This window comes from Podarcis gaigeae (assembly GCF_964106915.1).
Source record: "Podarcis gaigeae genome assembly, chromosome: 1".
In the NCBI taxonomy this organism is placed as follows: Eukaryota; Metazoa; Chordata; class Lepidosauria; order Squamata; family Lacertidae; genus Podarcis; species Podarcis gaigeae.
Genome location: NC_139678.1, coordinates 106,786,420 through 106,811,777, shown reverse-complemented (window position 1 = coordinate 106,811,777; position 25,358 = coordinate 106,786,420). Strand labels below are relative to the sequence as shown.

The window sequence follows — 25,358 nt, the reverse complement described above, 5'->3', positions numbered from 1 at the left end:
TATTTTATTTCATGCAGAGACATATACCCTGTTGGGAAATTCCCATGGCTCGCCTTGTGTTTTTCCATTTAAATACAACAATCAATGGCACTATGAGTGCATCAGAGATTCCAGAGAAGATGACTATCCCTGGTGTGCCACAACAAGTCAGTATGAGCAAGATGAAAAATGGGGACTTTGCCCAGATTCTGGTATGTGCTCGTGTTCTTCAACAGTTAATGAATAACAAGATAGTCACATCTTACATGCTACATTCAGTATGTCCCATACCTTATAGCAGGGATTGCCTACTTGGTGCCTTCCAGATCTTTTTGGACTCCAGTTCCTATTATTCATGACCAATGGCTTTGTTGGCTAGGATGAACAACTGAAGGGCACCAGGTTAGTAAAAGCTGCCTTGTACTATCATAAAACCAAGTGAGAAATTTTGCCAGCATTCATCTGCTTTCTTTCTCTCCCTCTCTCTAGTTGGCCACTTTCAAAGAAAGTATTGGAGTACACTATGCTTGCAAGAACAACATTCACACATGATCCAGCCAAAGTTAAACACTTGCACATCCCATTGATTTCACTGGAAGAAAACAAAAGTGCACACTTCCCCCACTGAAATCAGTAAGATTTTCAAGTGTCAATGTGTACTTTTTCCTTTTGCTGATACAATATTTTCAATTGTTATCATAGCAAGGGAGATGGACTTCCGATGCAACACTACATGCTCATTTCATTAAACGTTTTCCATAATTCTACATGAAAATATAAACTTTTGACTCCATCAGATCAGATTCTATTCCTCTTCCTCCCCCCAATAATTCATTAAAGTCTTCCTGACATCATGGAGAGAAGTTGTTGTTATCTTTGTATGAGATTTGTTATTTCCTCAGCCAGTTCCATCAATATGCAAACATAAGAGCGATTCCTTACATCTTAGGTTCAAGTATTTAGCAGCCCCATAACCACCTAGCAAGAAAGATACAACTTTTGAAAAGGAATTCCCACTTGTTGTTTTTAAAGAACCAAGCATGTTTTCCTTATGTGCAAATGCAGCAGGAATCTTGTCTCTTTCCTGTCTTAATCTAGAAGATAGAAGAAAGGGGAGGATTTTTAAGAAGTGAAGAAGCTTTGAAGTGCACCTCGGATATAAATGCCCTAGGAAAACAAATGTTGCCTTTGAACAGTGTCCCCTGCTACAGTACTTGCAATTTTTATCAATTTATCTATTGTTGCAGTTCTTACTAATCTGAGGGTTTAATTGTCCATAGCTGCAGTTGCCGCATGATGTAGCAATTCACTTCTAAACAAAAGAAATGTTACTTAATATGCACCTCTGTCTACTAACTCTATTTATGTGTCTATTGGTCAGTGGAGATCAGACCAATAAATGGACAGTGAGAAAGGAAAGATGGGGAAGTAAATGTTTCATTAGATGCTGCTCACCAATTCAAGTGACTGTTTCCTTAATTGTCAAAACTTGTATTACTCACTGACATTATCAAGACAGGAGGAATTCAGTCCTATGTGTGAAGTTGATTTTCCTTTTCCTTTTAAATTTCAGAGTGCATCCTACTTCCTGATATAGTTTTGACACCAGAACATTGAAAGCGAATTTGTAATAATAGCGTCCTAGCAGTTCCATTTGTTCATTTGGTGTTAATTAAGCTAGATTGTTATCTCAGAGTGTTATCTTTCTTAATTGCTTTGTAATATCATGCTGTTTTTAACTGATTTCTTTCTCTTTTTTCACACAGAGACTGGCTGTGACATTTTTTGGGAGATGAACGCAGACACTCAGATCTGTTACCAATTCAATCTTCTTTCTGTTCTCTCTTGGAATGAGGCACGTGTTGCATGTCAGAGACAAGGAGCAGATTTGCTAAGCATCACAGATATGGCAGAACAGAAGTATATTAGTGGTCCACGTGGTAGGTTTGAAACCATATTTGTGAGTGAAACCTTTCATTTGACTCTGTCAGCGGCTAGAATAGGAGAGCTGTCCATTTCACATTTCATCCTAGTTGCTCTAGCCCCATTTGTGCAAAATTCATTGGTCCAGTTCACATGTAATGTGAAACCATAGTTTAACACTACATGAAAGAGCAGCAACAAACCTTGGGCTCACATACTCCCTCCCCTCTTTTCCATGTTCAACCATTGCACAACCCTTCCTCTTCCTGTTTTCATGTAACTGGAGTTTCTGTTATGTCTTAACTGAGAATTCTGATTAATTTAACATGGTTTATTGAATCAAGCCAGCGTCATAAATCACAACTTGATCCTGTTTTGTTTCAACAGTGCATAGTTTAAAGTAGCCACAGTTTGTCCTTTTCAGCCATAAAGAAAAACCACAATTAGCTTGTGACAGAAAAGAGATGCTTTCAATCTCTTGTTAGGGGATGAGGGAGTACACAAGCTTGAAAATCACTGTTGTTCATTTACATAGCACTAAACTATGGTTTAGCATTATGTGTGCAACGTGTCATTGTAATCCTGAATGACAGGTGATTCACAAAGAGGCATAGCTGTGCTTCTCAAACTTTTTCAACCATCCTACCGTCTCCCCAAACACCCTAAATTGCACCTACCTTCCAGATTCCCTTCTCCTACAACCTTGTTCAGCAGGTAAACCCACGAGGAACTTTGTGCTCATCCATGTGGGTGGCTATCATAGGACATAGGGATCATCTTGCTCCTTGTCTACTGCACTGGATGTGTCCTGGCCTTCCTATATGTTGGGGGCACGGTAATAGGAATGAGCCCATGCACTTGGCAGAAGACATTCATTAGTGTGCAAGAGGATCTATAGTTTGTGATGAAATAATATTAAAAGTTTCAATATGACTGCTCCTACTTCCCCTTCCACGGTTAATCTCCCCACCCTCACCCTGCGCACTCTTTTCCTTTCCTTGGTTGGGAGAGGCTAAGGGGGGAAGGCTGACAGCAGCTAAACTTACTAATACCAGGAGAGAGGTTAGCAGTACATGTTCAACTGGAGTGGTGAGAGGAAGAAGGAACTACACTTGTCCCACGTAGGCAAGGAGGCAGTGCCATATTATCAAACAGGCAGAGCAGGCACGGGCCTATTGGCCCCACACCTTTTAGGAGCCCCAGGATAATGAATCAAAATAATATTGATTTGATCTTGAAAGAAAATTGCAAAAACATAATAGGAGATAATTTGCGAGGGGGGCATAGGGATTTTAACTTCAAGCAGGCACTGCAAGGAGGCTCCATCCAAGTGTTTGAAATCAATGGGCTCATCCCTGTTACACTGCTTGGCATCTTGAGGTACCTGGGCATGTCCAATGGAGTTGAAAGTGATTCTTGTTTCCTCTGGCAGTAATGAATGCAGAATGCTGTTACCTGTACCTCCTGCTGATGTCTCATTCTCCCTAGTGGAAGGTGGAGAAAGTAACCCACCAACTTGGAGATGCAATTCCTGTATAAATTGGGCAATGCTGAACTGGTACCTGAATGTCAAGCTAGATCTCTTGTTACACTGCAGAACAGGTGGGCACAAAGGAAGTTCTGATGTGGACAGGTTTAAATCAGCTGGATGGAGCCGCTGGCTGGCAATGGTCAGATGGAGCACCCTTGGCATTTGTGAACTGGCGATCAGGTACGCAGATCCTCATCCTTGGCTCTGTTATAACACCAGGATTCTATGGCTATTGCTATTGAACTCAAAATACGAGCTGGCAATAGTATGTTCCAATATAAACATTAGAAAGACCAGGTTCTGAGTTTTCTGTTCCCCTGATTACTGGTAGATGCAAGAAGTTAATACACATGCAATAAATTACTGTTTTAGAATGCTGTTTTAACTGTTTTAGAATGCTTAAATTCTATCCATCTATTCACCCATCTATCCAGTAGTTTGGCAATGGACAAACTACGGGATAGATGGATGAATAGATGGATTGAATTTATATCCTGTCCTTTCTCTCGAAGGAACCCAGAGTGGCAAACACATCCACAATTTTTTTAAAAAGCTTTTTAAAACAGTTACAGTTAAAAATGTTATTTAATCCACTGACCTCAGAGTTGCCAAGAACAGAATTTTTCAGCCACCAAACTGAAAAGAGCCAGTTTCAGACTAGGACCTGGGAGAGTCCAGGGTTCAAATCCACACTTGGCCATGAAGCCTCGCAGGGTTATTGTGGGGATTAAATAAGATGGGGAAGAACCACCTTGAGCTCCTTGGAGGAAAACAGTTGGACGTAAATTCTATTTTAAAAAATAAAACAATACAATTAAAAATAAAATATGGGATAAAGTAAGTGGTGCACTTCAGGACACCATTTAGATGGAAGGCTAAACTTGCCTGATAGCTTCTAAACGAAAGCCATTGAGAATCATGCCTGCCCAGATGTGGTTCTGTTCCTTGGTCCTCATTCTGGACTTGGAGAATCTTGCTGATTGGGCAGAATGTCAGGTTTTTAGATACAGAGATATATATAAAATACCCACTGCATATTGTATTGTACTGTACACATGGTGCTAAAATAATATTCTGTTTGCAGATCCTTCTGACAGCTCTCTTGGGCAACATCGCTGCAAAGTGTTTAACTCAAAAATACAGCAGGACTGGCAAAGTTACCCATGTGAATCTGGATTACCATATGTATGCAAAAAATATTTAAATGCTACTGAACACGAAGCATTTGGTGAGTCTCTAACCAGCAATGTAATTTGATCTGTGAGGCTTTTTATATCTCTTTCTACTTTTAATAAGGGGGACATATGTACTTTCCACATCTCGGGCTTCAAGCAGTTTGAGTGTTTGGGAATTACAAGATGTGGTAAGTATGCCAATTGAATTCAGGAGAAAGGTAGTTTCAAGTATAAATCATTGTTCAGGGTCCCTTTGTTTGTAAATTGGCATATAAGCTTTGAAGGCAATCGAACACTTAACAATCCCACTTTTACCATTCTGAGGGCAAAAAGAGTACCTATTTCATTAGATTTTAAAGAGGAGAAATTAGCTCTTCAGAAGAACATTTTCTGCATGTAGTGGAGAATAGAATCCCATTTATTCATTTTTTTATCATTTCATTGTGCAGGAGTGGGAAACCTCCAGTCTGCAGGCCTAAGTTAGTCGTCGTCATCGTCCCCCGGCCTTCTCCTTTCACCTACACCTGATAAAATAATACATAATACAACTGATCAGCAATGTTGGCAAAGGTCCCTCCACTGGGCTTCTCAAGCACCGACAATCAACTGAGTGGCACTTGGGAAGCACATTGTGCCGATGTTGGGCTTCACAAGTGCTGATGAACCAATTGATCTTCTGTGCTTTGCAGACTGTTTTGCTCACAGTTTGACTTTGAACTGTACAGGCTGAATCAGGTCACATTGCAACAGCATTGTGATGTCACGTGATTGATGCGGGGGGGGCAGTTTTGCCTACCTGTCAGATTTGGCCTGCAGGGGAAGATTTGGCAATAAGGATACAGCCAGTTGGCCAGATGCAGTTCCCCAGCCCTGTCAAGGTGGTGTTATTATAGATTATAGTCCAAGGATCGCCAGGCTTTTTGGACTAGTAGGTACAGTTAGACTTTTGAGAGAGTACTGCAGCCACCACCAGTCACCAAATGGCTGCAGTGGGGAGCATGGCAGAACACAAAATTAGAAGGGATATACTCATTGCAGTTTCTCTTCCCTGCCCAGCCCTAATGGGAGCCAACTACAGTAGTACCTCGGGTTACAGACTCGTAACCAGGAAGTAGTACCTCGGGTTAAGAACTTTATCTCAGGATGAGAAAAGAAATTGTGTGGCGGCAGCTGGAGGCCCCATTAGCTAAAGTGTGGGTGGTGCTGTGGGTTAAACCACAGAGCCTAGAACTTGCCGATCGGAAAGTCGGCGGTTCGAATCCTCGCAACGGGGTGAACTCCCATTGCTTGGTCCCTGCTCCTAGCAGTTCGAAAGCACGTCAAAGTGCTAGTAGATAAATAGGTACCGCTCCGGCGGGAAGGTAAACAGCATTTCCGTGCGCTGCTCTGGTTCGCCTGAAGCGGCTTAGTCATGCTAGCCAGTAAAGCGAGATGAGCACCGCAACCCCACAGTTGGTCACGACTGGACCTAATGGTCAGGGGTCCCTTTACCTTTACTTTACCTCAGGTTAAGAACAGTTTCAGGTTAAGAACGAACCTCCAGAACAAATTAAATTCTTAACCCGAGGTACCACTGTATCTCTTATTGATGCAGATTCCGGAGAAGGTTGTTTTTGTATGCAAACAAGCAAACAGATTTTTTTTCTCCCCTTCTGAAAGAATTTGTGAGCCTTTACAATGCTTTAAGCTTTCTAAAACTAACAAAGCTTTCCCTGGAGTTTTAATGGAACCCAAAATGTGAAAGCATACATAGGTTTATAATTTTAGAATAGATGTTAATTTCAGCAACATTTTCTTTATTCTGTTAGGGCAGAGGTGGGCAACCTGTGGCCCTCCAAATGTGGCCGAATTATAACTCACATCACCCCTGACCACTGGACGTTTTGGCTGGGGCTGGCGGGAGTCAGCAGCATTTGGAGGTCCAAACGTCCTCCACCCTTCTGTTAGGATCTTGCTCCAGAATATAGACAAATACAGCTGAGACCTGTATGTTGTTAGTAATGCATTGGTTGTTAATGAACACTATTTACACAAAGTATTCAGAAGTATGCCCTATTACAGTGGTACCTCGGGTTAAGTACTTAATTTTTTCCGGAGGTCCGTTCTTAACCTGAAACTGTTCTTAACCTGAATCACCACTTTAGCTAATGGGGCCTCCTGCTGCTGCTGCGCCGCTGGAGCACGATTTATGTTCTCATCCTGAAGCAAAGTTCTTAACCTGAGGTAATATTTCTGGGTTAGCGGAGTCTGTAACCTGAAGCGTATGTAACTTGAAGCGTATGTAACCCGAGGTACTACTGTACATTCAGTGAAAGGTAACAGTATAGGTAAATCAGTCTGTTTCTGTTCTGTTTGACCCATAAGTCTACATTAACCTGAAGTTTTAAAAAAATCTGTATGAAAATCCAATTTATTTATTTTTTTAACTCATGCGTTTTTAAATCATTTTGATATTTTTATTGAGTGAGAACTGCATTGGAATGTTCAGGAAGCTCAAAGGTTGATGGGTAACTGTGGTGGCAGTCTTTCTTTATTTATGTATTCATAAAATTTAGATGCCACTTGACTGTAAAAGAACCTCAAAGTGGTTTGCAAAAAAAGTCTTTACTATGTCTACTTGGAAATAAATGGAGTTAGGATTGTAGCGTATGTTCCAATCTGCGTATTAGGCTGGAAGGTGTGGTTTGGGTCAGATTATGTCAGAATTCACAAAGACTGAACTTCTTGAACATTCTTAGGGCAATTTTATTTTCTTTCTTTGTGTGTGGGGGGTGCTTATGCATGCATAAACATATTCATATAACACATTTTTGCACTGTGGCTAGTTCTTGCTAGGCAAATGTGTTCTCTTTTCATAAAAAAAAGAAATAGTGAAAAGAGCTATTATATATGTGCATGTATATTGCATAAATAGATTTATGAGGACTAGGAAAGAATTCATTTGGTTAATATAGCCTTGTTTCTGTACATTTTAATTGAAAAGATTCATGGAAATTTTATCCTACCGACTGTGACTATAATTGGTATCCATATAATCGTTACTGCTATAAACTTTATAAAGAAGGAAAAAACTGGAATGAAGCTTTGCTTTCCTGCCAGGATGATAATAGCACACTCATTAGCATAACCTCTTTGGCTGATGCAGAGATGCTCATTAATCTTCTTGAATATGGTGAGTTCTCATAGTTAATGTGCACTAAACATTGGTTTAAGGTACAGACAATTTTCCTTTTAAAGGCAGCCACTCTGAATTCCTTTCTGTCAAGTGTGACAATCCAACCCAAAGTCAATAGAAAAAACCCATTGGAGGCCAGTGTCAGAAGTTGGCATCATCAGGAAGTTACTAAAGGCTTGGAGCCCCAAGAGGGCATACCTGCGCTAACCTCTAACCTGCAGCTCAGGAGCAATATCAGTGTAAGGAAGAATAGCAGCGTAAAATGTTCAAATATGCTGAAGAGGCTGATCTGACGAACAGGATAAGAGAAAATGGAGATAAGGAATATAAGGAAGAATGGACAATGTTTATTGAATATTTTAAGAACCAGTATAGACGAATACATAGCTTAGCAGGTCTTCAGTAAATCCAACAGAGTTGAAATAGATAGAGTATTTAATAGATAACAAATTGGATGGTTAAAAAGATGTGGATTACATGGAGTAGTAGAAAAGCAAAGGAACCAGGAAAGTGTGGAAGGGAAGTCATATGGTATATATATGCATGCTGTATTTGGTATGAAGCTGTTAGTGGCACAGGGGAAGGGGAGGAGGGTTAAATATGCTCTCTGTTTGCATGTTTTTGAAAATGCAAATAAAAATTGAAAAGAAGAAGAAGATAGACAAAGAGAAAGGGAAGGGACATTTATTATTTATTTATTTTTATTTGTGCTCTCTCTCTCTCTAGATATATTTAAAAATATTATATCAGTAAACTGCATAATATAATCCGTTTAAATTACATTCACAAAACAAGCACAAAATAAATCACAGAGCAATACATCAGCAAAACTGAATTACCCCTTAGGGAAATCCTGATATGTATGTGTAGAGGGAGGTGTGTGATTGGCGTATGTATGTGACTTTGATCCCGCCTCCTTTACCTTTGCCCACACCCACTGCTGGCAGGTGAGCCTTGGAAGGTTACTCAGGTGTGAATGTGGCCCTCAGGCTGAGATGTTCCCCTGCCCTTGTTCCAGGCTGATGTGCTGAGTTCAAAGCAGGATGAGGAATTTCCAGTGCCTTTGAACACCAGTTGTTGGGGAGCAACAATGGCAAGAGTGGCATTGCCCTCATATTCCCAAAGGCCATCCCCATTGACCTCTGTGGCAAACAGAGGATGCTACACTAGATTGGCCTGATCAGCAATTTCTGCCCAGGCACTGTTTCTGACTGCCGTATTCCAGCTGTGTCTGGGAAATTCCGGACGTACGGCAGCCCTCGAAACATTAGTTCACCTGCATGTTAGGACAGGGCATCAAATTAGGGGCCTGTCTAGGTTGCAAAAGAGTAGACTAAAATATGGAGACAACTTTGTGTGTGTGTTTTTATTGTGCTGTCAAAAATGACCTGGTATGTCCAAATCATCTTAAAATGGAGACAACTTTGTGTGTGTGTTTTTATTGTGCTGTCGAAAATGACCTGGTATGTCCAAATCATCTTAAAATGCACTTAATTGTATACTACAGAAAATGTGACAGAAACTTGGCTTGGACTGAGCAGTCATAAGACCCCAGTTGAGTTTGAATGGTCTGATGGATCTCCGGTAACCTTCACTTACTGGCACAAACAAGAGCCAAATGTCCACCAGGGGGGAAATCAACTTTGTGTTTCAGCTGAGCAATATGTATGTTTTATTTATATTCTCTTTTTTATATATAAAAATAATAATATTTTGTAAATGTTTCTGTTTGTGTGTGTTTTGTTTTGCTGCATTATGTGTGCAATGCCTCAGAAGTAGAATATTCTGAGAGCTCAATTTGCTTGATGATTCTCAAGTAATATAATGACTGCTCTCATGCACACAGCAAATCATAATGGAACAATATGCGTCCACAGTTACCTTGTCTTTCCAGTCCAAATGTGTGTTAATAAGGCACAGCTCTCCTCTCCTTAGGCTGTTTGCTAAACCTTCTTCCCCTGTAGGCCCACTGGTTTTTCAGTTCCATTCTTTCCCCTCCTGCACTATCTCAGGGCTTTGAGTGCTCTACCTATTCTTTTTTTCAGAATCATTATTCCTATTTCATATTTCCTGTCCTTTAGGTTTCTATTCTCCTCTCCTAGTCTCATAACCTTACACTTGGCCACTCAGTTTTTCCCTGTCCTCAGGCTGTAGATGAAATGTCCTCCGAGATAAACATTTTGCAAAAACACAATTCTTCACTGTTTGGCTTTGACCCGTTACAATATCGGGAAATACTCTGACACTTCAGAATAGCTCATCAAGCCCTTGAGACAATTCCAGAGGCAAATAGGTAGAATAAACAAGCAGTGAAAGCTAAAATACGAATGCCTTGACATGAATTTATCGTATTTTATTTAATACATTTATTATTAATGTGTGTGTGCATACACACACACATACAGATTAAGGTCACATCTAACGAACATTTGCTTAGTCAAGTAGAGACTACTTATGCACTTAACAGTATGAAACTCTATGGGGGATCTAAAAACACTAGCAGAATGCACAACTTCTACTTGTAATCGAAGTATTTTAATATTCTAAAAAACACAAAAAAACAAACCACCACCACCAGTTTTCCTTCCCATGTTATGAATAAGCCCATTGAGCTAATACCACCCCTGAAATAATGACATATTAAGCTTCATTAATTCTTCCTGTTTGTTTTTAACTAGGAGGGACGATGGAAAGTTAAAAGTTGTAAAGACATATATTTTTATATTTGTAAAAGAGCAGGAACTGTTGGAAATCTCATTACAGAGGAAGAATCAGGCTGCCCAGAAGTAAGTCTAAACCAAACAGTTATGCCTCATTTAAAATAGTAAATATTGGAAGTGTTTGAATATATCTGGATAGGAATTCAAGCATATTTAGAATTTCACACCTTTTCCCAATTTGCAGTCTAATCTTATGTATGTTTGTTCAGAAACAAATCCTACGGAGACCAATGGGATTTACTTTCAGGTAATAATGTTTCAGGGACGCAGGTGGCGCTGTGGGTTAAAGCCTCAGCGCCTAGGACTTGCCGATCGAAAGGTCGGCGGTTCGAATCCCTGCGGCAGGGTGCGCTCCCGCTGCTCGGTCCCAGCGCCTGCCAACCTAGCAGTTCGAAAGCACCTCAAAGTGCAAGTAGATAAATAGGGACCGCTTACTGGCGGGAAGGTAAACGGCGTTTCCGTGTGCGGCTCTGGCTCACCAGAGCAGCGATGTCACGCTGGCCACGTGACCCGGAAGTGTCTCTGGACAGCGCTGGCCCCTGGCCTCTTAAGTGAGATGGGCGCACAACCCCAGAGTCTGTCAAGACTGGCCCGTACGGGCAGGGGTACCTTTACCTTTACCTTTAATAATGCATAGCACTGCTTCATTAACAAAATTCCTGTTTCAAAAACAAGTTGTGTTGCTATACACCAGGGGTGGGCAGCCTCTGGTTTGCCTCCCCGTTTGGCCAAGCCATGGCCACCTGCCCTAAATCGTCATATATGACATCATCCTATATGACGTCAGGTGGAGGGCAGGTAAAGTCATGTCTGAGTCAAAAACAGGTTTGCAGGCACCACTGATCACCTGATTGGCAGGCTTTTCCATGCACTTTGAAGCAGAATCTCTGTAAGCATGTTGGAGCGCTTATGGATTGAGGTCATGAAGTTTTCCTTTTGTGGGTCACTTGCTCTGTCAGCGATTTTGAATGCAGTTCTTCTAACTTTCTACATCAAAAGGCACGGCACTTTGGTCGACCATCTGTACAAATAACAACTGCTCTATGATGTTTCATCTTGCCTCTGGCTTTTATACTGTTTCTAGAGGAATGACAGGATTGAAAACAACTATTTCTTTAACACAGAAGGTTGTGTTAACCTTCTATCCATACATGGGCACTAGGATTAATTGGCTATTAAATTTCCTCTTTTGAAAATTATTAGTTTATATCATTTGCTTTCTCTACTTTGGGGTGTGTATGTGAAAGATGTCTATAAATATATCAGTGTTGTTATTCAGTGACCATTTAATATATTGAAATATTGAAATTCAAGACAACTGAGGCTCTTAGAAGTACCCAGTGAAACACAGGTAGCCCTCATAGTGGTATAAATAGTTGATTTCTCACCTTCATTTTCATATATGCTGATATGCCCTCTGCCTAGTCTTTGAATATAAAGTTAATGTAAAGGGTCACATATATTTTTGAATGGGATGATAAAGTTTAACATTCTGGAAGTTAGCTGCTAACTTTGTGAGACCGTTTGGAGCAACACCCCATTCATTTTCCTGCTTGCGGGTGGTCTGCCATGCGCACAGGTCTGCCAGCATGCATGTTCTTTCTAATTTGCTGCAATATTTGGACAGCTCTGTGTGCATAATGAGGATGTGGGCCTTTCCCTGTTACTTCATTGAATGGGAGAAGCCATTCATTGGCATGAACTCCCATTTGAGTACCAGAACTCCTGCATTCACAAGCAGCCTTTGGGCTGAATGTCTTATTGAAAACTCTGCCTCCATTTGTCATTCATAATACTGAATGTCGCCATTCCAATCTGAAACGCCTTCTTCAATTCTAATGTCGATGCACAGCTAGCCAGGAGTTTAGTTGACATTTTAGAGTAAAAATTGGAGGATCCAGATCCAGATCCATTTTGTTTTCATTTGTGACTATGAGATACATGTCAGTATCTCTAAGTTCGTAACCCATCGGTGCCGTCATTTGTTCTTGGCTTCAGGCATATGTGCTTGGAAGACTATCCTGCTTATTTGCTTTGGTTGGGTTTTTTTTTTAAATCATTTTGATATTTCTGACAAATTGATGATTCTATATATTTCTTAGACACTGCAGCAAAGTGCTCATTGCTCAGTTGGCCATATGCCATGTGATTTTATTACTAATTCAACAAACTGTTCCCCCCTTCTCCTAATCTATAAACTGCTAACAGAGGGCAAATGTTTTGTTACTGAGGTCAAATTCCTTAAGCTAGCTGTCTAAACACTAAAGCAGTGATTATCTAGGCACTTTCCCTAAGCCAACTTTTGGAATGGCATCATGGAGCTGTCAGATGCTTGACAAGGAAGAAAGGAAGAAATGTTGCTTTTTGAAGCTGACAACATTTGGGTTAAACTAGGGTCACAATACTTACAATTTGAAATGTCAGAATTTCATGTAAGTAGCCAATGCTGTAACCAGTTAATCCAGTTTGGTCCATTGAATTCCAGGGAAAGGAATTAGTTGATTGAACTGAGCTGATAAACTTATAACTTGGTGATGATTCACACAATTAGTTGTTGTACAACCATCATGTGTCTCTATTCTGTGACTTGGAATATTCAGAATCGTAAATGGCTCTTAAACAGATCAGTTTCTTATAAGGTCCACCAGTAGTTGACTGGTGGGTAATCGTCAGCCCACCAGACCTTGGAGGTTGGTTTACTAGTCTGTTTGGGGCAAACCACACCCAACTTTCCCTGGTCTGACATATATAATGTCAGGCGCAGGAAAGTTCAAGCTGTGGCTTGAAACTTCATGCTGCTGCTAAATGTAAGAAGAATTGAGAGCACACTCAAACTTGCACTCCAAATTTTTCCTTTGCATTCCTGGCTTGAAGTCAAGCTGTGCTGGAAGAGAAAAAATGTTCAATTGCAGGTGTGGCTGGAAAGTAACCCACACCTGCAAATAAAGAATCATCAGTTCTTGTAACAACAGATACCGGTATATGCCTTTATCTTTTGTGGATCAAATATTTTGTGAAAAATGTAGGACTCACAGGCACAAACCTTTTAGATGTGGTTTCATGATAACAGTATGACTGAGATAAAGGTTCTACATAATCCCCAATACATATGATGTTGTTGTTAAAATTTATATGCCACCCTTCATCCATAGATCTCAGGGCAGTTCACAACATAAAATCACAATATAAAAAACACAAAATATATAATAAAAACAAGAACAAGAAAACCACAAACCAATAAACCCCCTCCCCACACCTCCTCCCACAAACACATTTAAAAGGGGTATAAGATGTTAATCAGCCAAAGCCCTGGTTGCAGGGGAACATTTTTGCCTGGCAACTAAAGGTGTATAATGAAGGCTCCAGATGGACCTCCTGGGGAGACCATTCCACAGAGAGGGGAGCCACTGAAGAAAAGCCATTCTCATGTTGCCATCGTCCGGAGCTCTCATAAAGGAGGTGCACAATAAGGGCCTCAGATGATTAACTCAGGGCAGGGTCTGGATAGGTTCCTAAGGAGAGAGGTGGTCCTTGAAATATTGCAGCCCTGAGCCATTTAAGGCTGTAGGTCAAAACCAGCACTTTGAATTGGGCCTGGAAACTAATTGCAGTCAGTGTAGTTGGGCCAGGATCAGTATAATATGCTCTAACCATCTTGCCCTGGTGAGCAACCTGGCTGCCAAATTCTGTACCAGCTGAAGTTTCTGAAACGTCTTTAGAGGCAGCCCTACATATAACACATTGCAGTAATCTAACCTAGAGGTTACCAGAGCAAAGACAACAGTAGATACAGCCCCATACTTAGTTAAAGAAAGATTATTTCCTTAAGTCAGAAAATATTGATATTATTTGCAAACAAAAATTGGAATTACCCTTGAAGTTCATCTAAAAGAAGTAAGCTGAAATAAATAATTGATAGACAGTTTTGTCTCACCAGAACTTAAATAAAATACCAGTCCCTTCTAATGTGATTCCTCAGCCAAGTTTAGTTAAGCTGCTTTAATATTACTATACCGAACATATTACTGGAAGCAAGCTCCAGTGACTTAACAGTTCAGTGGCTCCAGACATGTGGACTACCACTTGGGCATTGCTTTATCATTCTCTTTCACAGCAGGGAAGCATTCACTGCAGTCACTGGGAAGCAATGATTTAGGCCTTTCAACTTCTATAAGAGACTGGGGTCCTGATTCTTAGTATTGAAGAGCCTTCTAGGCAACACATAAACTAACAATTTCCTGCCAGAGTCATTGAAGAAATGGGGTACCTGTTGTGAAGTTTGGTAAGAAACGTAAAAGAATAGCATGGATAAAAGCCTTCTAGGACCTCATCCATACAAATCATCAAAGGCAGGTAAGTATTCAAAACATAATTTAATTTAAGTATTGGAGAAGGAGGTTTAGTAACATTAAATTAAGTTAATATGGAACTACTCTTTGATGAGTTAAGGTAAATTTGTGCAATGAATAATAAGAATTTGACGGTATTACAATCCACATAAAAAATGACCTTTATCTGCAAGTTTATCTAATTGGGCAGAGGTACCAGAATTATTGGGAAATTACTGTATAATCTTACATTGGCAATTCTAGTTGTTTCAGTTTAAAATACTCAGAGAAATAGTTCAGCCAGATGTAAATTCTACCTTCCTTAATTTAAAATGGTCTCCATCTCTCTCTCTCAAAATATACAAAGGCTAGTATTTAATTCAATAATAGTTTTCTTGTTATTTCAGTGTGAGGTTGACAGCCTACTGCACTGAACACAGTTCCTATGTAAAGTCTACCCTAATTCACCGAGTTTCTATAACATTTCAGTATGCATTTGATACAATTAATAATGCTTAAGTGTTTGGCTGTAGGCTGTTTCAAATTATAGGGCTTGTTAGTGAATGAGGTCATGACACTGACAGGGTATGCTGGGATGGCAATCTTCCCGGGATGCTTATTTATTTATTTAAACTAATTTAGAGGCTTATCTTTATGAGCAAGAACGCTCTCCAGCTGGCTTACACACAAATAAAAACACAACTTTAAACAGCGATAATAGTTTTTTTTAAATACAAAACATCCCATATATCCACAACATTAATAAATCCAGCAATAATTCCATGTCCAGCTGAGAATTAAAATGCAGGACTTGGGGCCTTCAACGCCACACTGAAAACCACTCCCATCAGCTCAGGTAGAGAGACTATTAGGCAGTGAGTTAGTCAGTACACTTACATCACAGGAATATAGGAAACTGCTGGTCCACTGGTCCAGAGGCTGTCCAGGGATTTAGGAGATGCTGTGGACTCAGACTTTCTGTGTGCAAAGCAGATGCTGTAACATTGAGCCACAGGTCTTCACCAAACTAAATCCTTATTCTGTCTTGAAAGCCCAGCACACTCAAAGTTAGCCATTGACTGTGTTGCTAACAGAGAGGTGGTACACTGATACACCCTCCTTGCTCCTTTAGTTGAGCCTGATTCTGAACCTGAAAACCTAGAGAGCTCATTTGGGTTAGGTTCACACCAATCCTTGATTGGGATAGGTTTCCGTAATAACAGACTGAGCCAGCATGATGTTCAGTAAGCAGATTCAATATATTTCTGTATAGAGAAGATTTTAATGTTTGATGTTTTACTGCGCTTAATGTTTTAATTTGTTAGAAACCGCCCAGAGTGGCTGGGGCAACCCAGTCAGGTGGGTAGCATATTTTGTTGTTTCTGCTGCTGCTGTTGTTGTTATTCACCATTTAGAAACTATTGTAGTTAAGTGGTATATAAATTGTTTAAATGAGTGATTAAATAAAATAATGAAACACTTATCCCCTGACCTGACATTCTTCAGCAGCTCTCAATGCTTTAAGCAGCCAAACTTCTTTAAATAACTCTCAATTTTCTACCTTTCTCACACACTCTTTATACCCATCTTTATCATCCTGATATTTGCATTGAATCTTGACACTTTCTTCTCAAGGTGCAGTGTGGTCACAATCCTGTCAATGTTAAACACTTCATTGCAATCCTATGTACATTTTCCCGAAAGCATGCCGCATTGAACTGTCAGTCTTATTTCTGATTAAATGCGTATATCATTTCTCCACTAGGCTCTGCTTAACTCTCCCCTTGAAATTACTGTATCCTGAATAGATTTCACTATGCATGGATTCTGTTCTCTCTCTCTCTCTCTCTCTCTCTCTCTCTCTCTCTCTGTGTGTGTGTGTGTGTGAATTATATTTGCATGATGAGTGGGTAAAATGCATGTATAGAAAGGGAACAAAAGAAGCCGATTTTGCCAGCTCAAACTTTTTACCCATCTAGGCTAGCATCACCTACTCTAGGGATCGCCAACATGGTGCACTCCAGATGTTGTAAACTCCCTATCTGTCCTAGTACAGCATGTCTAATAGTCAGGGATAGTTAGAGTTGTAGTCATAGAATCATAGAATTGTAGATTTGGAAGGGACCATGAGTGTCATCTAGTCCAACCTCTGCAATGAAGGAATCTTTTCTCGAACATGAGGCTCGAACCCATGACCTTGAGATTAAGAGTCTCATGCTCTGCCAGCTGAGGTATTTTCCAATGACATCGGCAGGGCATGGTGTTGACTATTCTTGCCTACTCTGACTGTCATTGGTTCTCCAATGTTCCTTCCCTTCCTCAGTAGTCTCTCTGGTACCTACTTGGGTAGCATCCCAGAATTATGTATAGATAAATTTCAAGTATATAATATGCCATATGTTACAATAACCAACGTTTGTTTTTGAAGGGATGGGAAAGGCACGGTGGATATTGCTACCATGTGGACAAAACCCCTCGAAGCTTTGAACACTCCTCCAGTGGCTATTACTGTCCTTCACTTGCAACAATATTGAACAGGTACCTAATTCTACCATACAATTTAAAACAACAACAGTATTTTAATTCTCTTATGACACTGGAGAAGAAAGTGGAAGAACCATGCTGGATCAATAGCTAAAACTGACGGAAATAAAATGTTCTGATTGTTATTGCTCGAGTCAAAATGAAAACTGGATAGAATTAATCAGTTACTTGCTAGATTGAAATGTTCAGTGACATGCATGCAAGAATTCTGACATTTTAATTCCTTCAGGGTTGATTTACACCATCTTTATTACAGGAAGCCGGGGAGTGTTTGCTAACAATCCTGACAAATATATACTCATTTGCTCACATGCAGCTATTTGATGCAAACTATTCACATTGTTCGCTTCGTTTTAATAACCCAGTTTTGCCATATGGAAACAATAAGAAAAAAAATAAATGTATAACACCAGTAACAGGTTTTCTCTGGTTACTTAGATGATGCGATTTACTCTTCTTCGTTACTCTTTATTCTCAAATTGAAGTAAACCCCAGGCAATGAGAGGTATTCAATTAAATACTTACACTATTGCAGGGTTTAGCGCTGGGACAGTGGGATTTGCCCCCCCTGCATGCCCTCCTCCCACACATGCCCTGTGCTGTCCTGAAATCTGCTCCAGAACAGATCTAGAGGGTACATGGGTGGAACGGGGGGGGGGGGTATACTGGTGTGCAATGAGAAATCCTTTCACAGACTTAATGTTTGCCTTAGTACTACATTGAAGGCAACTCAATTTAATCTGTCTGCTCAGAAGTGAGTCCTATGAAGTTCATTTGGACTTACTCCCTGGAAAGTGTGTATAAGATTGCAGCCTTAGTTATATTTGTGGCTTTGACAAAATTATAGACAGGATATTTTCAGTGCGTGTTCCCCATTGTAGCTAAATTGAGCCTCTAGGAACAGAGGTGTTCATTTGAATACCAGTTGGAGGAGGAATTCTGGCCTCATGCCCTGCTTGTGAAGGATAATGTCCCAACTCCCTTTATCTCTGTTAGGATTCCATTTTGCTTGTTAAAACTCCGCATTTGACATTAGCAGTGCTGCTTAGCCATCCATGTATGAATTCTCAACAACCTCTCCTAATAGAAATGCACACACACACCCCAGTATATTTCAATCATATCATGCATTCTGATGTGAAAACATATCGTATTCTAACATAAAAGAATGAAAAGTTGAGAATACATGAAATGTGATTGGCTAGGCGGGACTGTATCATTGAATTTAGGTTAATGTAGAGAATGGATATATTAATCATGAGTTATTAAGAATAGGCGTTTGTAGACAGGTAAAGAATAGCATAATTAATCAGTAATTAATTAAATCAAACATTGAAGGATGGAAGTGTGTGATTACATATTATTATCACGACAAGCTTGGAGTGAGCTAGTCAAAAGAGCATAAGGATCTCTGCTTGGTTTAGAATGAAGATTATGGGTTGGAATCTCTATAGGAAAGGAATAGGAACAATATAAGAAACATTGCTTTGGATGTGGTTCTTTGCAGCCTCTCTCAGGTTTTTCAGGAGGCTGACCCTACGTACGTTTGTATTCAGTTAAAATCTATCTTTTCACTTGCAGTCTGCATCTTTTTCTTTTGGGTCTCTGGGAGGGATACCTCCAGTCAGTGGCAGAGCTTCATGCTCTGGCACCGGGGGTGGAGAGCAGATGGTGGCATGGCTGGCGTGCATCCTGGGGGCATGGCACCCAGCATGGGGGGCCAGCCATGATGGCCCCCCACCGGGATCATGGTGCCAGGGGAGGTGCGCTCCCCCCGCCCCCCTCTTCCTCTGCCAGTGCCTCCAGTCTTTAAAATTTCCCCAACAGTTGCAACTTTTCTGGAGGCATCAGGCTGGTCATTGTTTGTCCATCTGAATCAACATTATGTTGATTATGATAACTCGTTTTTATACAGTATAAGCTCTGTGCTTTTAATGTGCATAGGTTTACAGTGGTACCTCTGCTTACATACTTAATTCATTCTGGAGGTCCATTCTTAACCTGAAACTGTTCTTAACCTGAGATACCACTTTAGCTAATGGGGTCTCCCACTGCTGCCGCACCGCCGCCACGTGATTTCTGTTCTCATCCTGAAGCAAAGTTCTTAACCCGAAGTACTATTTCTGGGTTAGCGGAGACTGTAACCTGAAGCGTATATAACCTGAAGCGTATGTAACCCAAGGTACCACTGTAATTCATAGCAGGTGGGGAGGGAGAGTTTAACCCTTCCCTCCCCTGCTGCTGTTCTGATTTTTTTTTTTTTAATTAAAAAAACCAACAACTCTACTTTGAAGCTATTATTTGCACTGGAAGAAACCTGCTTCCCCCATTGATCTCAACTGAGAATTTCTTCCCAGCACAAATACCAGCTTTGAAGGAATGCTTTTCATCAGGAATGCAGCCGGTGGAAGAAAGAGTTCCATCCTTTCCCCTCCCTGCCCCTGTCTGCTTAGATCCCAATAATTATCAGCTCCCACAACAGGTGCAAATGTAAGGATGCATTTAACATTGTGTCTAGTTCAGGCCTCAACTTGCTACCTAAGTGCACAAAGTACAGAGGCTCCCTTGACCTCCCCGGGTGGTGAATTCCATAGTAATAATTTAGGCAGTACTACGGAGAAGGGCGGGATGCAGGTGGCACTGTGGGTAAAAGCCTCAGCGCCTAGGACTTGCCGATCGAAAGGTCGGCGGTTCAAATCCCCGCGGCGGAGTGCGCTCCCGCTGCTCGGTCCCAGCGCCTGCCAACCTAGCAGTTCGAAAGTACCTCCGGGTGCAAGTAGATAAATAGGGACCGCTTACCAGCGGGAAGGTAAACGGCGTTTCCGTGTGCGGCTCTGGCTCACCAGAGCAGCGATGTCACGCTGGCCACGTGACCCGGAAGTGTCTCCGGACAGCGCTGGCCCCTGGCCTCTTAAGTGAGATGGGCGCACAACCCCAGAGTCTGTCAAGACTGGCCCGTACGGGCAGGGGTACCTTTACCTTTACCTTTACGGAGAAGGGCCAATCTTACATTTCTGTTTTCCATGCCTCACAAGGTCGCAGGACAAGATCTCTTTTTAAAAAATAGTCTTGCACTGTTTCTGGTAGATGTTCCACACATGTAAACACAAACCTATGTAGGGAGCATGTTACAGAGATGTAGAACAACCACCAGGGATGGCTTTCTGCAGAGTCTTATTTGAATGATGCACCAATCGTGCCAACTGAAAGAACCCTCTTCTGTACCTTTAAAAGAATAACTGTAGTTGGGGAAAGAGATGCCCTCTTAATGTGTGTTGCCCAAGTCATGGATAGCTCAGTTGGTTACAGCATGGTGCTGATGACACCAAGGTTGCAGATTCTATCCCCATATGGGACAGCTGCATATTCCTACATTGCAGGGGGTTGGACTAGATGATCCTTGGGATCCCTTCCAACTCTATGATTCTGTGATTCCATGTAGAACTGTAGAGCTGAAAGCCGGCATGCTCATGGCATGAGCAGGATGCCAGTTAGAAGAGGCATGTCCTGAGCAAGCGGCCGTTTGAACTTACGGTACATTCCAAGAGATCTAAGCCGGTGAGATCGGGCATATTGTTTTTCTTGAAGTAACTTACAAGTTTCCTCTAGCGGGGCTTGCCTCTGCATCACAGCCCACCATTTGCCCCCAGTGAAGTATTAAAAACCAGACTCCTAATGTGCTTCACTTGCTGTTCTTATGTACGGTAATTTGTTCACTTTCAACAGGATTCTATACTTCTTTCTGTATTGCTCAAAAGGATGACTAGGGGGTGCCTCTTGAACTGCGATGTAAGGAATCTAATACCTTGTTTTTATTTCATATTTTTTCAAGGTTTGAACAGGGTTTTCTCAACAGTATGATTCACAACATGGTGAAAACGGATAACCTTTATTTTTGGATAGCACTGCAAGACCTCAACAATACAGGAGAATACACTTGGCTAAATACAGATGGGAAGCCTCATCGTCTGACCTATACAAACTGGGGAAAATATCAACCTAGTGAGTTATAACTTTTATAGCTATTGTTAATATTTGATTCTTGAAGCAAACGTGCCACTTTTCCTCACTTTCCACTTATTACCAGGCTCTCTTAATTTGGGCCAGAGTATAACATTAAAATTTACCTCAAGATAATGGAACCTGCAAGTACAACAAACTAAGGGTTTGATAGCCTGATAGATACCAGGGATGGCCTTCATGGTATCTTCCAGCTGCTGTACTACTGTGGGAGTCATAAAGCCACGGCAGAGGCTTGTAATACTGCAGGGTGCCTCCTGACCTCGGTGACCCGCATTTCTGTGCCTTGCAATGTATAGAATGCATTGACCTTATATGGTGATGGGTGTAGTAAAAGCCATGACCGGATGATGTAACGTGAGACATTGGCAGACGGCCATGCAGGCTGAGAGAGACAAAGGAGAATAAAAATTACCGGACAAGAGGGAAGTCGAAGGAGCTGCCCCTCCATTCTGAGATTACTGCTGCCTCTCTGTGTCTTTTTTCTATGTTAAACGCCATTTAATGACGGCTGGTCTTCCGTCATACTACAGTCCCCATAATGGAGGACAGCATCTGGAAGACAATGTCCTAGCCGACATTTAAAACACATGGCTCGAAAGTGTGTTTAGAATTGCAGCCTTAATTTCCAGATTCCATTCTTACAGCTAGCTGCTCATACACTTAACCTGATTAGCAATCTCTTGTGGGCAAATAGTCTGCTAGCAGCTTCACCATTAAAATTGCCTTGTAAGTACTTGCAGAACTAAAAGGCTTGAAAACTATATTTTGTGCTGGTAGGCTTTTGAAGTTATCTGCCAAGCTGCTATTTATCCACTTGAGACAGACCTTCGAACATCTCTCTCTTTGTACTCAGTCCCCATTTAGTAATGCACAGTGATTTAAAGTTGCATCATTCTGTAGTTTCATTTACTTACTCATTTCTTATAGCCGGAAGGACAAGCATTGCCTAGTTTATTATGAAGGAGGGTTCTTCTTGTCCTTCAACAGTGACCTCTGCTGGTTGACTATAGCGAAATATATTCAGAGACTTCAAAAGCCTAGTTATTTGGTGTTTCTTATATCCTTTCCCCCAGATAACTAAAGCTGCTGTCTATATTATGGTTTCTCAAGAGGGAATTGCTTTGGGGGCAAGTTGTTATTTCTGAGTTTCATGCGCACCTTGCAGAACCTCCAAACAATATATCTCAAACACTGTTTCAGACATCAATCTTGAATCCAGTGGAAAACAGGATCAGGTCTGTAGCAGACAGAGATAGTAGAGGGAAAGGTAGGGGAGGGCAAAAAGGCACACTGCCTTGATAATGGCCAGGTACTGAGTTATTTGGATGAGTTGGCATATTTTTGTAGCATAAGAACTTAAACCATCTGGTTCTAGTGGTGACTACTTCAGTTCCCAGATGTTGTTTTCAGTGTATGTACTATAGATGAAACTGTTGAATAAGGTTGCAATTGTGACTCCATTACTCTGGGAGTAAGCCACATTTAATGCAAAAGGACTTATTTATGCATAGGCATTGTGTAGATTGTGTTGTAGATTAGTTTACTGCTGACATTCAGTGTAATTCTGTAAGTTTATCTAAAAAGAGTTCCATTGTATAAAGTAATTCTCTGTCTGTCTCTCATATTAAGCATGCACAGGATTGCAGCCTTAAATTATAGCAGTTATGCAGACAAACCCTCAAAGCATAACAAGGTTAGATACTTTCCCAAGCATAGGGGAGGAAAGTATTGATCCTTATCCTCTAGGACTCCTAAAACAATTTTTGTTCCCTTTTGTGAAACTATGGTATTTAGATATTATTTTGGGAATCATAAGTTAATGGCTACAATTAGGGATTAGTAATAATTTTCTTTCCCTGCCCACCACAATTTGTGTTTTTACTTAATAGGTAATAAAGCTCAAATTTCCAAAATTTATTTAGGTACCACTGAATGTTTGATGTAATGAAATAAGCCTTAGGTATCACTCAGAACCGGTGTAACAAAAAGCAAAATTTATGTATTTATTTTATGGCTATTAAAATTAAAAGTGGTCATACTATGTAAACATCACATTTGGTAACAGTAAAAGCATGGCATTTGAAAATGGCTTCCTTCTGCTTCTGTCTTTTGGAAAGGAAAAACCTACCAACAAAAAATTTTCCACATTTGGAAAGAAAAAAATGATACTCAACGCTAAAATGTCTTTCTCTCCCCACCCCCACCCCCACCCCACTATAGGGCATTCTGGAGGGTGTGTTGTTATGCAACGACAGAAGGGACCTCTTGGTGTTTGGGAAGTGAAAAACTGTACAAGCTTCAAGGCTATGTCACTATGTAAGCAAAAAGCTAAATACCAAAGAGAAAATGACCCTAATGAAGAATCACATTTTGAGAAGACTTTTAATTCTTGCATGTTTGGATGGGAATCGGACCACAATCTGCTCAGCTGTTATAAGGTGAAAAGGGAGACAAATTTCTCACTGAAAACTCAAATGAAATGAACTTAGGAATCCATGATGGGGTAATAAACAGTATAATATATGCCAGACCCAAAGTTCAAGTGGCCCTACTTAGTATGGACAGTTCTGGTTTTCCTGGGAAAACAACATCCACACATTCTTCCTATTTTTTACTTCTGAGATGCCTTATTAAAGTGCTGTAAGTTTGAATTGCTCAAGTTGCCATTCTCCAGGAACAAACTACCCCTCCAGGGCTTCAGTTGGGAACGATGCAACTTGTTTCATGTGCATTTAAATACATAGGTATAAATGCTAAAGCACTATGCAGTGGAGAACCTGCTGTTACACGTGCTGCAGAAGCTGAGATATATATTTGAAGTTTGATAGAATATTGTCAGGCAGTTTGAGTTTTTTTAATACTGTATCTTTTACCAAAAAGAACAAATAACACCTAAGCTTTTAGACAATACTATTGCAGAGTGGGTAAATGAATACAACATGCAGCAAGCAAAGTAGACCCTTTAGCCACATATAATAGTTGGGGCAAGCTCAGGCAGTGACACTTGACAGGAGATTTTATACACACATCTCTTTTTCAGTTTTGGAATGTTGGAAAGCATGGAGTGATATATTTGTAGATAACAAAAGGATAGAAATTTATTTATTCTAGAACAGGCTTGTAGTTTTTTTTAGTATATGTTGTATACAGTGGTACCTCGGGATGCGAACGGGGTCCGTTCCAGAGTCCCATTCGCATCCCGAATGGAACATAAGACGCGACAGCACGCCTGCGCATGCGCGGGTCGCATTTCGCAGCTTCCGCGCATGCCCGTGATGTCATTTTGACCATCTGCGCATGCGCAAGCGGTGAAACCTGGAAGTACCGCGCTCCGTTACTTCCAGGTCATCGCAGAGCACAACCCAAAAGCGCTCAACCTGAAGCGTATTTATCATGAGGTATCACTGTATTCTCTTCCCTCCATAGTATTTTGACAATGTGCAAATTAAACTATTTGGGGGGTATTTGTTTTATTGCACAGGTATTTCACAGTGAAAAAGTACTGATGAAAAGGGCTTGGGATGAAGCCGAAGCATTGTGTCAAGATTTTGGAGCACATCTTGCTAGTTTTACACATGCCTTTGAAGAGGATTTCTTGAGCAAACTTTTGAACACCATGTTTCATGTGTAAGTCTTCCGTTGACTATCAAAGATTCTTCTGCAGAAGAGAGGGGAAATAAGATGAGTGTTTGTTCCTTCGATTTCTTTTCAGATACAGATCTTTTGAACTTGGAATTTAATCTAAGAATAAACTAGAATATTTCTGCTGTAATCATACAGTGTGTGTAAGTTGTAGAAAATAACGTTCACCCGGAAGACTTTACCTTCCTCATTTTGTGGTCTTTTGGCACACTGAGTAAGGATGACACCACATGCATCTGAGAAAATCGACTTCAGCCCACAAATAATGCCAAGAAAAGCTGATTGGGTGTAATATGTAGAGCAAAGATGGGAAAACCT

General features: G+C 40.7%; 1 protein-coding gene across 1 annotated transcript in view; it reads left to right on the top strand.

Annotated features, from left to right (window-relative positions):
- The window catches only part of PLA2R1 (phospholipase A2 receptor 1), a 59,318-nt gene that overhangs the window by 5,455 nt on the left and 28,505 nt on the right, over positions 1 to 25,358 (top strand). The window contains exons 3-13 of the mRNA XM_083715722.1: positions 18 to 191; positions 1,746 to 1,919; positions 3,500 to 3,613; positions 4,518 to 4,661; positions 7,592 to 7,780; positions 9,291 to 9,448; positions 10,462 to 10,569; positions 17,260 to 17,369; positions 21,208 to 21,377; positions 23,619 to 23,836; positions 24,880 to 25,025. Of these exons, the coding sequence (XP_083571848.1) occupies positions 18 to 191; positions 1,746 to 1,919; positions 3,500 to 3,613; positions 4,518 to 4,661; positions 7,592 to 7,780; positions 9,291 to 9,448; positions 10,462 to 10,569; positions 17,260 to 17,369; positions 21,208 to 21,377; positions 23,619 to 23,836; positions 24,880 to 25,025 (1,705 nt within the window). The remainder of the gene's footprint in view (positions 1 to 17; positions 192 to 1,745; positions 1,920 to 3,499; positions 3,614 to 4,517; positions 4,662 to 7,591; positions 7,781 to 9,290; positions 9,449 to 10,461; positions 10,570 to 17,259; positions 17,370 to 21,207; positions 21,378 to 23,618; positions 23,837 to 24,879; positions 25,026 to 25,358) is intronic.